The 17466-nt window shown below is 40.0% G+C and overlaps 1 protein-coding gene across 1 annotated transcript in view; it reads right to left on the bottom strand.

Moving 5' to 3' along the window:
• tox3 (TOX high mobility group box family member 3) overlaps positions 1 to 17061 on the bottom strand; it is a 41170-nt gene extending 24109 nt beyond the window's left edge. The window contains exon 1 of the mRNA XM_039795879.1: positions 16960 to 17061. Within this exon, the coding sequence (XP_039651813.1) occupies positions 16960 to 17061 (102 nt within the window). The remainder of the gene's footprint in view (positions 1 to 16959) is intronic.
• Positions 17062 to 17466: the final 405 nt, after the last annotated feature.

Here is a 17466-nt window from a genome sequence, read left to right as displayed (position 1 = left end):
GTGTGAGAAAAAGTCTGGGTCTAGGTCTTGTCCGGGATCTGAATCAAGCTGGTGACAGTTTTGTTCAGGCTGTGTGCTGATTATCTCCTCTCTCACACCACACTGACCACTGTGGCCTGAACAAGTGTCATCACAGCTTCCTTTGCTTTAGTAAACATAGTCCTGGAGTAACAGCTTAAACCCTTGCGGAGATATCAAACCTGTCACAAAACGCCATGTTTCCTGGTACGTGTTACGAGAATTATAATGAATCAGCTCTAGGATGCAGATCGAAATTTGGACCTCTAAGTTTTGAAAGATGTCATCACTAAGGTCTATAAAATAATGTGAGCAAGAAATTATAGATGGTGGTTGTCATGAGCAAACGCAAAAGCAGAGCCTCTGTTCTTTAAATTACTCTACTGGTCACGAGGCTTGAAACTAAGTTTGCATATCCAACCAAAATGACAACGTTAACTATCAAAATAAAGGAAAAACTTAAAGTGATTTCACAGCTCAACAAATGTGTATTATATGTTTTCCAAGCCACCCAGTTGTTATGGCAGTGTTGAAAGACAGTAAAAGGCGAGCTATAGTTGGAGCGTCCAGTATATTCCTTGGGGCTAAATTCATATTCAGCACAGACGCAGTGTACAAAAGTGATAACATGGAGACAAACAGAACAGCGTGAATCAGCATTTGTAAGATCTTTGATTTTCTTTTAATATTTGAGATTGAGATTACTAGGTTTACATACATTAGTTCAGGCAGAAAAGCTGTGAATCACAGAAAAGTCAACTTCTGGTACAGGTTACATTGTCGAATCAACATATATTATATAAACACGTTAAAATACATGCTGTACATTGTGAAAACACTCTTTCACCCATTGTTTGACCACAGCTGTGCATTGAATGAAAGAGAACACAATACCAAAGTCATTTTGGGATCTTCAGCTATATGTTGTAATTTAATAATAGTCTCCCAATTTAGAAGCACAATTACAGCCTTGCTAGCAGCTATGTGAGGCTGTGCTGTACTTGGGCACAGGCGTCTTTGAGCTAAATGCTAACATTAGCATGTTAACATGCTCACCATAGAAACACGCTGAGGTTTAGCAAGTAATGTTTGATCACGGATGTCTGTACAAAATTTCATGGCAATCCATCTAATAGTTATTGGCCATAGAGCTATTTCCGATGGACCGAAGTGGTGGACCGACACTGCCATCCCATTTTCTTACAATTCTAACATCCTAGGCTTCTCTGTCATCAGGTTTTGAGCACACATGTTGATTTTAAGACTAAACTGTGACAATAAGGTAACACTTAAACATCTACTTTTTAAGCATGGCCACATACACAATGGAACTAAAATACACTGAGGTTCACCATAGCTATGTTTTCTCTAAGGCCTAGGACATGCAAATGCTGCCAAAACAAAGATGGTCTTAGCATTTGTCATAATGGATCCATAGTCTGAGCCCAGAAGTCTCAATAATATCCAGGTCAACATCCAACATCCCAGATTTTTGTCTAGCATTTGAGTCTGCTCTGTACTCTCAAGAGCAAATCCTAAAAGAAAGTGCAAGCTAAATGGGGTTCCATCTTTGATCTGGCGGGGTGCAAAGCCATTGGCCCACAGCCACAAAGGAGCTTAGGCAATGGAGAGGGCCTCAGAAACATGGTGTAGCTTTCTCACAATGGCTGCTGTTGCATGGACACATAGCTCTTGAGCGGGGAAACATGAGAAAGGCTTGGCTTGGTGGGGTTGTCTTGCTTTTACTGCTAAGCCATGTCTTGAGGCTGTTTACTCTCAGCGGCTTTGAAGCAACTCCAACTCAAGATGGTATCAGAGGTGTGGATTTTAACCAAGCTTATTCTGCACTGCTTTCCATTATTCACTAAAGAGCAAGAGGCTGCTGTAGGGTTAAGGAAGCTAATAACAAAAAATGACATGGTTAAATGTCATACAAGAGAAAAGCAGCTTTCTGGTACTAGAAACAGGTTCTTCTTGGTGGCGCAAATGGTGATGGTTGCGCTACTTCTCTTGGTTTGTCAGATGGCTAAGAGCTCTGGTACTTGAATTCACATAACGCTCTATTGAAAGCTGCAGGGAGTTGAGTCCTCTCTTATTGCTCTAGCAGCACAGATGCATTTTTCTATTCCCTGTACTGCTGTTACTGGCTAATACACTCATTATAACCGGCTTTGGGAATGTGCACAGTCAAGAGCTTTTAGTGATGGGCTCAACACAATCCTCTATTTCTTATCAAGTGATGGCAGTAAAGGGAAATAGTTGGGCTACAATTGCTAAGATAACATTTAAATCACAATAATTAAGGCAACAATATCAAGATATTCAAATCAGTAAAGGCTTAATGCATAGTATAGCATCATTTTGGACAACTTGGCCTACTGACTAGCTTGGTTCTGTTTAACTTATTTCAAGTTCAATGATATACGATTGATGATATCAACCCAATCTTCATCATGAAATATTCTCTCCCTAGGGGTTATGACATTTAAAACAGGTTTCGGAAATCCTTACAAAAATACTTAAAAACTATACCGTAGCTATGTGTGCAGCCATCTGGATGTTTAAAATATAAAGTGTCTCTGTCTCCTCCAGTTATGTGTTGATCAGAAAGTCCAATCCTAGATTTTAAAACCCTCCTGTGTGTACAGTCACAAAACCTTTTAAGTCGGTGTGTCTTTTCTGATATTTGTACCATAAACCCACAGTAAGCATTTAAACAAACAGTTGTTCAATCTCTATAAATCTGAAAAACACAAACTGCTGAGCGGTGACTCATATATCAGTCTATTATATACTACAGGGCTGACTGTATTAAACAAATGGCTAGCCCTGCAGCTGGAAAAGAGAGGCAATATAGAGAGAGCAGAGGTTATTGTCTAATTTAAATCTTGGCTGCTTTCCCAGAGCTGTGCCACATTCCAATTTGTGGCTGTGTTGCTTGGCGCTACTGACAGAGGTCCGGCTGCAAATACTCTCGTGCTCCTCTCCAGAAATGTGTCTCCAAACTGACAATCAACAAGTTGGCAGAGATTAGCGATTAATGATGGGGGCATATTAGGTGAAATAAAGATGCACACATAGACGTTGTGTTTTGTACCGTTTCTGCACGTGCCTCTTCCCCCTCCCCCTGTGGTTGCAATAATGTATCTATAATCATTATGACTTGATGTGCTACAACAAAGGCTCATAAAGAAAGCCAGTGCATTGCGCCTGTAATGTCTTTGAGTTCCATAATGAAACAGCAGCTGGGAAAGACATCTGTGAACACATAGCAGTTACAGAATGGTTGAGCAGGCTCTTAAAAGCAATTAGCTATTTCATGCATTTTCTTCTTGGCATACCATTGTCCGTTCATCTGGTAGATTGACAGCACACCAGGACATCATTAGCAAACCTGACGGCTGTTGAGTCGCAGACATTGTTTTTCTTGTGACAGCAACCATCAGGCTAAGTGCTTCACTAATGTTTTTAACAGTATCTAAACTCAAAATGTCACTTTAACATTTCCTACTTCAAAAGCAGTGCGAGCTTAAGATACCAGCTTTGAATAATTACAAACACTAAGCTTCAACTTTGATTCCATATCATTGCGCTGACATTTAAAGAGATTCGGAACAAAGACACACTACACATCTTTTAGTCATAACGCAAAAATGATTCCTTTCCTCTGTGTGAAATGACAGGTTGGAGATCAAAGGCACACAGGAACCAGGAGGTCTGCTCTGTATTGAAGCGATTCTTTTTTTAAGAGAACGAGGTAAGTTAGCAAAGTGGTTTTTTTTTTCTGTATTTGACTCTTCACCTCTATTTTAGGACCATGCTGTGACTTTCTTCACTAAAATAAATAAATGACAGCAGGGCACAGTCTGCTTTGCACTCACACCTTCCCGTGCACATGTTCTCCCATCACTTGTCATGTTTGACCTGCTTCTCCATTCTCCAGTATATACTGTATAGTCTGCAGAGAACATCAGAACATGTGATATTGTAGCCTAAAATCTCCTGGTACCATGTTGTTTATATGTAGAGGTGCGGAACAAAAAAATGTAAATAACTTGTAACTAACACAACCAAACATTTTATAGTCTAAAATACATATACAAGATACACGAGTGATCCAATGAATCAACATTTAAACAAAGCTTGTAATGACAAAATGTGTGATTTCAACAGGGGGCGCCGTGCTGGAAATAACTGACTGCAGCCTTAACTCAAAGTGAGAAACAGAATTCCCACCATCAACTTGTCAGCTAATTCACCTGGAGCCAGAGGAGGGAGATTCACTGGACACATAGTGAAAGTTAATCTCTTCATTCATCTTTGCTAAAGAGATCGACCCAATTAGCTTGCTACATTGACTGACAGCCCTTGTGTTGGCTTTTCTACCTCGACTTTTTTTCCCCTTCTTAAATCACGAGTTATGCAGTTTATGCTGGCTCCAGCTGAAGGCCTCTAGAATGTTTAAAGGGAACTGTACAACAGTGAAATAATCATGATGTCTTTACTCAAATCTGTCGAGTCTGAAATATTCACCACTGCAATTTGCTGTGACTGATTAGCCAATGAAAGGGTTGCTTGGGGATAGCTCTCCAGAGTTCTGTAATTGAGCGGATTTGACTTGGGAGAGGTTTTTTCTGCTGATAACTATACACATTCTCCTTTTTAATGTACTTTTCTTTTTTTAGCCTCTCCTAAGAGCCAGTGCATATCAGAATTATGACGCTTGCATTAACGGGAGTATGTAGGACAGTTCATATTTTGATTGCTGTCACTAGAAAATGGGATTCCACATCGTGTTCCGTCTGATGATTTACCAAAGTGTCTCTGGTTGTAGTGCGAGTCCAGTCAGTGTTAGTTGGCCTGGTCACTGCTGAACTGTCAGATGTAGAAACTCAAAGATTGGGGACACCAATGGCCCTTAGAAACGCCACCGTTGTCCCTGACATCCCACAATCCACTTGATTGATGCAAATTAATTTGTATTACAATATATGATGGCTTAAAAATGCAATATAGATATGCCATATTCAGTCATATTTTAAAGTAAGACTCCTTACAAATCAAACGTTAAACCAAAGCAATTAAATGCATCACTGCACAATATTAATGTTAGCAAGACTTAGATAGACGTTTAACTGAAGTTAGTTTGCTGCATTTATGACCCTTTCCTTCTGCTAATGTTAGACTACATTTTAACATGTACCATTATTTTATCGTTTTTACAAGATGCCCCAGTTGCAACCGTTTAACAAAACTTGCATAGGATCACTTTAAATAGCTTTAAATAATTACTGCCATCCTTTCACAAGTCACACTCAATATATATTGATAAGTGATGACCTGTGACAGTTTGACAAAAATATAGTTATATTCTGTAGCTGGCACATACATGAGGCTTAAAAAGGGATGATAAATAGTGCACTGAAAAGGGTAAGCCATTAAATAATGTCTAATAATAATGAGCTGTTTCATTATAATCCTGTTGGGGTAATTAAGAGATTAATATGTCAATGCTGGTTTTGGCAGGTTCTGCTGCCAGGAAAGGCTATATTTACCACAGTCCTTGTGCCACAATGCACTGAAAACAGCTTTCTTCCACATTAAATCTCATTTATATTGTTCAGAAAAAAAAGAGATGCTGTTATTCTTTTCTAAAACACACCACTAATGCTCTGGGGCATGATTTGTCATTGTTATTCAGTGCTCGCTCACCTAAAACATGATACTTTTGGATTTTAATTAAGCACCAAGGTATGTCCCAAGGGGTTCTGGCTTGGCAAAGGAAACTGCTTTGATTTATGTACTACTTTGTTGTTCCTGCTTGAAGCTTGCCTGTTATGAGAGACTGTGGTGATGAATGAAAGAACTGGGCACTTTTTTTTGTTTGTTTGTTAATTAGTTCCTTTTAGGAATGTATTCTTGTGAAAATATCAATACCCGCTAATAGTGAGGCTGTACATGGAGCTGTCTCATGTCATCTCCTCAGCTCACAACAATCAAAGAGGATTGGATAAATTAGGAATCTTACAGTATGCTGGGTACAGGTTGATACATGTTCAGCTAAATTTGATGACAAACCCTAACTAAACAAAGAACAGCTGATAGGATATTACCTCAGTGTGTTCAGCTGCTAACATCATAAATCTCTTCATGCATTTATATGCAGCCCCCATACTAACCCCCTCAATACAGCAGCAAATAGCTCAAATCAGCAATTTGCTTAAAATAGAGTACTATTTGCGCAATAATATGGGATGGCTTTTCAATAGCGATTGTATTCAAACATAATTTTCTGGCTTTTAGATGAGTAATTATCAGCAAACATTGTGAAGCAATTCCTAAAGCAGAAGTGTACATATTTGTCAATTATAAAAATGCCTTTCAGTCATCTGGGTATGATATTAACACACCCTTTTATTCTATTTATAAAGTAAATATGATTTTCTGGTTGGACATACAATGCACAAACCAAAACAATAAACCACATAAAACCACATGACCACACAACTGTACATTGTGTAGTATTGAGAAGCTAAACACAGTTCAGAAAGATGAACATCATAATGTAGCATACATGTACTATAACATCCCAGATGTATTATACTTAGCCAAAACTAATATTGTGGTTTCTCTTTGTAGATAGGTATTACTTGTTCAGTAATCGTATAGCGTGGACAGCGGCCAGTTTTCAATATAAAACTTTAAAGTATTGGCAGGAGTATAATCCAGTCTAACCAGGTGTAAAATATGCAGCTGTTTGTAATAAAAGGCCACATGCCCTGCAATAACAGATGACAAATACTCCCAAGTGATGTAATAATGTTCAGACAATCATCTTTTTAATGCAATCTGGTTAGGAAAGCACTATAGATGTTTATTGTGTAATGGTGTCGAGTTTCATTCACTTTTTATTTACTTAAGTTTCTCTGGATGAGTGTTAGCTGAAGGACTTCAATGTAAAAAGTGATGTAAGACCTCATCTTGGCCTTCTGTGCCACATAGACAAATCAGAGCAGTAGCTGAAGATGAAAGTGAAGATGGTTAGACACCTCAGTGACACAAGAACGGTTACAGAGAAACAGACCTTGTACAAGGTCTGCTCACCTAGATGAGTATCAGAAGGTAATGGAGTCTTGAAACTACAGGGGTGCTGCAGGATCGCTACGATTAGCTAGTGGAACTGCTGAAGGTCACCACTGCGGAGCTGAGCAGCCACAGGCCCTCATAAAACCATGCAGCGTATCATTATTTTCAAAGTGTTTCATTATGGACGGTTAACCTTGGCTAACTCCGACCTCACACTTTAATCAGCTGCCTGTTATGCCTTTGAAACAGTGTAATCATTCAGCTTCTCTTCTTGTTTATCAGCAGGAGGGACACAAATATTGTGGAGCAAAAAAGGGAGAAATCCCTTTCCCTAGGCTGTGCAGGTATTTGAAAAGTTACACCGGGAGTCAGAACCTCCAAAGATGAGGAACTAAATCAGTTTCCTTGGGAGGAAGGCCATTTCAGTCCCTCCAGGATTCCGCGATGTCGCGATCGCACCAATTCACGCAAATTCAACCAATCACGTGACTTTGGTGCGACTCGCAATTTTGACCAATCACTGCAACTTTTCCGCAAATTTGACCAATAACCGGAGTTTCCTGCGACTTCAACCAATCCCAGCAGTCCCACGTGGCAGACTTTACTTCAGTATAATGTGACTCTGAGTGCCACTGACCAAGCGGGAGTGAGAGAGAGCTTGTTACCGAAATTGAACCATATGAATGTGTGTCCCAGGCCATGCTAGGAAATTAACAATGTAAAGATCAACAAGCCACTGACACATATGTTCAAATTTGATTAATTCAATAAATTATTTTTTGTCTTAAATCCACCAGCCATTTTCATATTATACCAACATTTGCAGCATCCTGAGCCTTTTTGGTAAGGTTACTAGGAAAACTCAACCCAGAGTAGTTTTATTCTTCCTGAAACAAGTTTCCTTTTTATTTTTAAAGAACAAAAAAAAAAGCAACTTTTTTTGCAACTTTCACCATCTCCCACAACTTCATTGCAACAAACATACAAAAGACATTGCAACTTTTATCGCAATTTTTTACAAAAGCTCCGGCAAAAATCAGAAAAAAAGGCTGCGAAATCCTGGAGGGACTGTCATTTGAAAGAATCGTCAGTGGCCATCCAGGGAGCAAAACCCTGCCAAGGCTGAGGCCCCACTGAACTTAATCTTGTTTCTACTTCTGCCATCCCGCACTGTGACCACATGTGAGAGTCCACGAGCCAGCAGAAACAGAAACACACACACACACACACACACAACAAAACACACAAAACACAACACACACACACACACACACACACACACACACACACACACACACACACACACACACACACACACACACACACACACACACACACACACACACACACACACACACACACACACACACACACACACACATCACAATAAACAAGGACATGCTGTGAATGAGCCTCGACTTCAACTCCCTAAAATATCTGAAGTCTGCTCAAGAATTTCATGGACCCCATTCATGATCCCATTTGAGGTTTCAAGGACTGGACCTTTATTATATGGCTGGAGCTTTTAATGAGGTCATGTCCATTGTTCCTTTTGATCATGTTACCTAATAAAAACTAGACATTCATGAATACTGCATGATTTTCATACAGCTGAAAATCTGACCTATGAATCCTCAAAGCAGTGATACCTAAGTAACACGTTGAGAGCTTTGCTCATTCAAATGAAAATAATTGTTGGGCAATTATAGCCAAACGAATGATGTAAGAGTGATGTAATGAGTCAACAGTGTTTTCTAATAATTGTGTTCTCTACAAAACCTCTTTGATGGGTCTTCCATAAAGTATCAGGTCCTGGCAACTAAAGCATCATTCGATTTGTATGGTTATGTTTAGGCAACTCAAAGCACTTGGTTGAGCGCTAGGAAAAGATTATGATCTTAGATCAATATTCAGATCAGTGCTTCTTGTCTCATGCTTTAAGTCAGGTTTCCAGTCTGCACAGAGACAAAAGTTCTTTATAGTGAGACATTTTAAAATGGTTGAAAAAAAAGAAAAAGAAAAGAGTAGTAGTTGTTGAACAGCTTTAAATGAACTTGTTCTCTACGATGGATACAAAGACATTTCTGACAAAGTATAGGGAAGACAAAGGGCAAACCTATTCTTCTAAGAACAGCGGTTTTATTCCCCTCCGGGACTTTACGGTACATCGAGACAATCCTCTATCAGTGCACTGTATTGAGATCTTGACATCATCATGAACATGCATCATGGCTAAAGACAAAAGTATACATGCCAGAGAATATCAGTCTAATGCATGTATATAAAATCAAACGGTGGCAGGGTGTGATGGCAGTTCTCCAGTTCTTTATAGGCTGCGGTATTATTGCTATGGTAGAGTAACTGCTGAGATAGACATTAACATTATCCAACTGCCACAAACAGACTTTGTTTGAGGAGTGTTCGACAATCTAGACAAAAAGCTATCTAGAAGACACTCATTGAATATACGCATGAACACAAAAGGAAACAGTGCCCGTAAGCAGCAAATAAATCAGTCTAATTTTTTAAAGTTAGGTTTTAAAGTGATGCTTACAGCTTTGTTCTGATAAAACAGGTTGCATTTAATTTAAGTACTTCTCGAACTCTGCATCAATTGGGTCCAACATGCCATCTATTTGACCATTCAAATAAAACTTGTATTTACCCCCATTATTTAAGCGCTTTGTTCAACGGGTCTGAGGGATATTTGCACACCTGCTACTATTGTCAGTCCTTTTAGTGCAACCTGGTAACACGATGCATTATGGGAATGTGTCACATAGGAGGGGGCAGGTGAAAAGGGTGGATTAATCACACTGTGTAACATGTAATACTACAAACACCTGCAGCCCATATTCACCTCTAACGAGAAATATATTCACATTGAACCTGACACATGAACAATTGCTGGAACAGTGACTTATATTTCTATAAGCAGGCTGCTTTAGTTATAATAGTCACAGCTAAATTGGAGTATAGAGAGAAATCCTACACCCAGACAATAATTCTTATTTGGTTGACAGGACTAATTACTGTTACAGGACTAATATTTAACTTTTGGAAATGTTATATTCTGCATTTACCCAATTGGAAGCGGACTTAAAAGCAAATAGCAGGAACAGCTGGAGGAAAGATGTCTAATATAGAGATAGCAGCAATGAATTCAACTAGTCCAGTCTAGCAAATATTACCCATAACGGTTTGAGACGGACATTTGTCATTGGCCTATGCTCCTTGAAAAGAGCTTAGGAGAAGAGCTTAAGTCAAGCAAGTTAAAAGCAAAGGAAAACAGCGGAATCTTTTGATACAGTCCGTGAGCCCATTAAGAGAATTGGACATTAGATCTATGAAACAGGGAATGGCTGCCTCTCTGGAAAGCTTTAAAAATGAATGTGTCTAAACAGCGAGGCTAACCACTAAAGGGACACAACACTTATTGAATCAGCCAACCAGAAATGATTGACTGGTCCTTTTGAAAACTGCTTAATTCATGGTAAAAGCACTTTTCTGGGGTGCAGGGAGTTCTCTCTTTCCTTTTAATAAGTCAGCAAGGTTGAGGCTGTCAAAGATGTAGTGAGCCAAAACCAGATTAAAAAGGTTTATCATGGTGGAAAAAATATATCTTGTGGGGGCCTGCTTTGATTCAAAGAAGCACAGTATTTACATAAATATGACTCTTTCAACCTCCTAAAGGAGTTTAATTTTACCTTTGACCTTACAAGATAAACTAACACAAACAGTAGATTTACTCATCTTCCATGTCAATACAGTATACAGTTTAGCCAAACTTGAAGTGTTTTTGGTACTCGAGTCAAGAGATATCTTAGTCTAATCTTAAAATCCTCCAATCCTAAAACTCCCTCAATTACCTTAATAGTGTCATCCACTCTTCTTCTATAGGGACACACTGATCTCAATAAGTGGGGTATGTATGACACGGCAATTCATATGCCATTATTGGCGTGTTATCAAGACGCCTAATCACTTTTTAGCGTGTTTATCAACACTGTTTGGTCTCCATTGACTTACATTACCTTGCGATTGCATGTCAATTTACGTCGTAGCGAGTAGTAGGATAGCCCGAAAATCCGCATAGGGAGGTTGGTTGGGGCGGTGGTTGGGTCAAACAACACAGGACTTTCACCCAGGAGACCGTGGATCGTGTCCCGCGTGTCACGTTTCCTAAACCCAACTGTCGCTTTCTTCTTTTCCTCAACCCAACCCCGTTATTGTTTTCCTAAACCCAACCGTCCGAAAAGCGATTGTGCGTCTTGATAACACGCCAAAATGGCATACGAATTGGCGTGTGATACATACACCACTTATTGATATCAGTCTGCAACCCGTCCACTGTACGGCGTAGACATACACGCGGATAGCTCGCATAGACATACAGGTGTTCTTAAACTTACAGGACAAAAAGAACAATATAACTATACGCTCAAAGCACTACAACTAAAAAAACAACTCGTTCATGACTTTGGATGTCAACATAAACATTTTTTCCTCAGGCACTTACATAGTTTGATGGATGATGTAGTGATGTGTTCAAGATCACAATCCAATAACAAATGTGCCTCTCCTGTGGATTCATCCTCTTTGTATCACTAAAATAGATGTTTCTGAAACAGCCAGGCAGCTACAAATAATGGAGACTTTCACTGCCAGTGTTAATCCTAAAGGAAAAACATAAACTTATATGCACATGGTTGGCCTACTGTGTGAAGAGATTCAACATTGAAGCATGTTTTTTTTACACTGGAGCTCCAAATTGTCCCTGGTTATAAGATCACAACCTGAGGCCAACTCACTACAGCGAGATGTTCTTTGTCTACAAGAGTGTGAGGTCTACCTAAATGAGCCACGCTGAGTAATGTACATGGGGATGTAATAAAGTGGATTTATGAGCAGTGATGGCTGGATTACAGAAGGTCTTTACGAGTTCTGATCTGGGTAATGGTCTATGTCTGTCTAAGATTTCAGAGCCTCTCATATCCACCTCATAAACAAAGCAGCCAACCTGGTCTTATGTCCCCACAGGTTCAGACTGTTGGTTCAGATCATCAGATTGTACTGGTAAAACAAGTTGAAATGAAACTCAATGGGATTTTGTGTGTGTGTGTGTGTGTGTGTGTGTGTGTGTGTGTGTGTGTGTGTGTGTGTGTGTGCCATTATGTCCTCATCTCAACGTGATCAACAAAATAAAGCGAGAGTGACAGCTGTGATAATGTGGTGCCACAAGAATCAGAAACTATTAGGCTCATAGTTTAATACAAGGCTGCTATAGCTCTTCTTTGGGTCGCTTCTTTAGAAATGATCCCTGTGAACCCCTTACAAGTCCGTTTTTATAAACATTATGTAGTTTCCACCAATATGTCTCTATTGATACCTCCTCAGTGTATGCTATCATCCGCTTTGTTCAGTGGAGAGCTGTACATTAACAAAATGTTAACATCTGCCCTGTGGAGACATATGTGTAGTGCAGATTGTCAGACAGAGCAGTCATTCTTGGAGGCAGGAACTCCAAGTAGAGTGTGTCTTCAAGCAGGCGGTCTAAAAATAACACCGTCTAATCTCAGTGGGAAAATTAGGTGTTTAATAAATCTGTTGAACTACATCTCCTGACAAGCTACAATTAAAAGACTCCACAAAAAACATCAGCTATTCACCCTCGTGGACATTTTAAACATTTAACACGCACCTTGAAGTCATATCCATCAACTGCTGAGTTTGACAAAGCAGACAGCCACTGAGGTTACACCCCACCCCTCAACACACACACACACACACACACACACACACACACACACACACACACACACACACACACACACACACACACACACACACACACACACACACACACACACACACACACACACACAAAGCTGTGTTTGGATATGTTTAGAATGTGTGTGATGAAATGGCACCAGCTGTGTACACTGGAGAGATGCACAAGGCCCCCCTGGTTGAGCAGAGTGTTAACCCCTTCCCTCCTGATGAAGCAGAAAAGACAGCAAAGACAAAGAGTCCTGGCCCACCATGGTTTGGACACAATAACAAGTTATTGCCCAGGGGTTTGTTGTTGTGGAAGTACATTACTTAAGGTCCTTCCCTCAGTTCTTTAAATCTTTGTTGTTTTTAGTTTCCCTACATATGCATGGGTCAGTAGGGCCCACGTGAAACATGAGCAGGCTTCTGTTTCACCTATTTTACAGGCTTAATAAAATCCTCTGATAAGTTGTTCAGTTTAAAACAGTAAAAAAAAAAAAAAGCTAAACTATGTGTAGCAGTAGAGGATTTGGCTTATTATAAAGTGCTTGAAGTTGTAATCGTTAAAATTTAGACCTGGTTGATTTGGCAACAAGCGTGGTCACTGTGGTAAATGCAAAAACACCTTGAGCAGCTACTTTGTCAGAAATACCCCAGGAGAGCAACTGGTGCATTTGTTTACCACGCAACCAACGAAACTATTAAACATTGTTATAATAAAAGAAGTCAGCCAATAATGATTACAACCACAACATGATTGCTTGCTGAACATGGCACGAGAAGTTTTCAACAAAAGCACGGCACGGTTGGTGATGTGCAGCCTGTTTGCGGCTTATATATATATATATATATATATATATATATACATACATACATACATACATACATACATATATACACACACACACAACGTTTTTTTGCAATAATACATTGATTAGAAACTTGACAATAACTCGTCCTTGCATGTTGAAATGATTTAACAAAAGTTGTATGTCCACTTACAGCGCTTAACATCAACAATAATACAGTAGGTCACACAGGATGATTTCAGTTTGTACCTTTCCATCTACAATGTGCTATGTTTGCCGATTGTCTACTTACTGCATTGTGTGCCATTAAAACACTGATGTAATTCAAAGAATTCTGATGTCTTAGTGGTGCTGGTATTAGTTTTGCAAATAAACCTCAAGTGTTAGCACCAGTGCAGGTGAAGAGTTTGTATTTAACATCTGTTGGTAATTTTAGTCTCTCTGCGCCTGGAGGTAATTAAAGCCCACACTAAATGGTTACTGTATCTGAAACATTATTAAACCTTAAAAGAAAAAAATAGACCAGATGGTCATAAATATGAGAATAACACTGAGACCCTTTCATGAAACCATTAAAGTCAATCACATTTGACTTTTACAAATACCAAAACCAGTCAAATCCAAACAGCTCCTTGTCTTTGGTTGATGCTGTGCATGACTTGAGGAGTTTGCCCAGAAAAACCACATAACTTTAACTGTCTCGCATCACTGGCATCACCAAAATAAGAAACTGGACAAATGAGCACTAGATGCCCATGTATTCATTTGATGTTTTCCTTTCTGTTCTCTTATACATTTTACTGACTACAACCAGGTGTTCTTAAACGAGCCAAAAAAACAGTAAAGCCAAGAGTCATAATTACAGATACATTAAAAACCATGCAACTTGAAGTATTAACCAAATTTAAAAAAAGTAGGGGTCTTGGCAGTGCCCTTAAGCATAGCTGATAAGTGTTCAAGCTTAAGTAAAGCTAGTTTAAGAGACGCGGACCCTGCTGTGACAGCCCTGTCCCCCACCTGAAAACTCTTCATTTAAATGGTAAAAAAACTCACACCAATAAACCTTTACATGTGCTGTAAGGATAGTGTTGTGTTTAATTCTACCAGATTACATCAAGTGATTTTTCTTGCATTTATTTTGTATTATTCAGCTGTGTGAAGTTGTGGCATGTTTCTCTTCAGCACTGCTGTTTCTCCTTCATCTCCGTGCCAAAAGAAACAGGCAGCTTCATTAGTCATGACTGCAGCACCTAATTAAGTTTGTGCCACTCGTTTGGATTTTTCTGTAAATTTAAAAGAATCTCTGATGTGTCAAAGTGCCTCTGGGCCCTTCTGTCTCTGTTGTCATTAAAATTGAACATGTCCTGTGCCAGCAATTTGGAGATTTTTAATCTAGTGGAAGTTTTGCTGTTTGCAGAAGGGGCTGTTACTGCTTATAAATAGATTAAAGATGTAATGTCTCAGTTCTGTGAGACTTGAAAAAATGCCACATCTTATGGATGACTAACCGCTCTGCATTGTGCTACCTTTCAGCGAGCTGATTCAACTAAACTGGAGGCTTATTTGGAAGATGCATGCGAAAGAGTGTTCGCCATGGAAAGGCATTGTAATTAGCATAAAAAGCATGCTTTATGTGCTTTTCTTCTCTCTCTCTCTCTCTCATAACTGGTGGCGATACTACCTTCTCACAACCCTCCCTCTTTCTCCTTTTGCATTGTGGCCAATTACTGTTACAGATGGAAAATTTCCCCTGACCTGGGGAATTTATGAGCAGGAATAAAATCGCACTTCGACTCTTACACCAATTCAAAGCAATCTAGTTAAAATGTATCAAGGCTGATGAAGACATGATGAAATTGGGCACAAATGACAACTTGGCCACATGACAAAGAGCTGATGAAACAGTGAGACAAACCTGGTAACTGTTTTGAGCAGCATCAGATTGCAAGGGCAAACAGCACTATAGGGCTGAATAATTTGAAAGGGGGTGGTGTGTGTGTGTGGGTGTGTGTGTGTGTGTGTGAGACAGAGAAAGATGGGGGATGTAGGCGCTGCCATTGTTTAAACTTTGTAAAAACAGCACGCTGCGGTTGTGTCATTAGTCTGTCACAGTGATGTTCCCTCTTGCAGTGGTACAAGGGAGTCACGCTCCTGATAGATTATGGGCCAGATAGTTCAAGTGTTACATCACTGACAAAATATCACAAACTATCATCTGTGTTTTAACATAACCTCTGCCTCATGTTAGAGAGTGTTAATAAACTTGTCATACCTCAGCAATGGTCTTATTCACAGCTTAGAAACAGGGCTGCTTGTATACAGATGTGGGGAAGTGAATAAATCGACTTGTGAAACAATGCTTAAAAATGGGCTGTTTAACCTAGGAGCAAGTCGATAAAACTGCGTTGTACATGTGGCTGCCTCTCTGGGTATGACAGTCAGGGGTTTACTGATGCCATGTTTGAGATAAGTGCACAACAGCGCAATGGTGACAATGAATGCATTCATTCTGAACAGATAACAAGTGTGCTGTCTATGTCTCTTTCTGTATGGTTGTGTTTCTATGCAGAGCTGTAAAGTTAATTTCCAGCACTATCTCCAAGAGCTATTAACAGCAACCCTGATGTGCTGAAGCTAGTTATATAAAGTTGTAATGAGTGGGAATGGAAAAAAAAAAAAAAAAAGTAACTCACTAACAAATTGACATGCCAAAGGGTAAACACGTGTTTGTAAAACGTGGTATTTAACTTCTTTATTTGGGTCTTGTAACACGATCACAGCCCCGCAGGGCATTTTATTTGACACTTGATACACTGTGTAATACTTTCATCACATTCTAATGTGTCACTGATGTTTAGGAACATGTAACTGTATAGCCAACAGCGCCCATGACTGTGGATCACATCACTCTGGTGAGAGTTTAGCAGTGCAGTGTGGCCGGTCTGAGCTGGACAAAAGTACCACTGTTCCACTACACTTGCTACACTGCTCTCATTTCCATTATTAACACACAACAGCAAAGTTTGTGGCAGGAGAGGGAAGTATTAATTAAGCAACTCCACAAAGACAGTCATCATTAGTGGCTTAAGTCAGAGGGAAACAAGTGGAGGCAGCTCACAAGACAATGAAAATCGTTGGTTTTAATTCAACTTAATTTTAGATAGATTGTCAGTCATTAGGACTGGAGCAGCCCGGAGTTACGTCGCACTCATGGTTTCAGCACCAGGGTGGTCACACAACTAGACTACAGCACAACACAAGAGGGGTTTCTCACCTTATTGAAGTTATAGTAGCCCAAACAGTGGGCAAAATCCAGGTTTGGTGGTTCTCCTGGAATAGAATTCCCACCAGCAGTCGGATAAAATCGTACATCCATGGTGTGTGAGGGAGCCGCGCAGCTGTTAGCTGTAGCCTACTCTGCACGGAGATCAATTTGTTTCTGCCGATTACAATCCCAGCGCACACAGAGAGAGACGGAGAAAGAGAGAGACGGAGAAAGAGAGGCGGTAAAACTGACCCAAGCTTTGTTGGGGTGAATGAGACACTGCGTTTTTGGGGGGTGGGGGGGTGGGGAAGGCTCCGGTAAAGTTTCGATATTCCTCTTCTACACCTGGTTCGGCAGCTTCATCTCTGAGGAAGCCCACATGAAGGTTGGACTGAGCCGAATAGGCTGTCCGTCAAGCAGCAGTAGACGCTGTGTTGCCCATGCATTTACACACAGCTGCTCCTGTATACAAAGAAGCCACGAGACCCGGCGACTGAGCGTGTGGGTCCACCTCCT

This window comes from Perca fluviatilis, chromosome 3 (genome assembly GCF_010015445.1).
Source record: "Perca fluviatilis chromosome 3, GENO_Pfluv_1.0, whole genome shotgun sequence".
NCBI lineage: Eukaryota > Metazoa > Chordata > Actinopteri > Perciformes > Percidae > Perca > Perca fluviatilis.
This window is presented reverse-complemented; position numbering and strand designations above follow the sequence as displayed.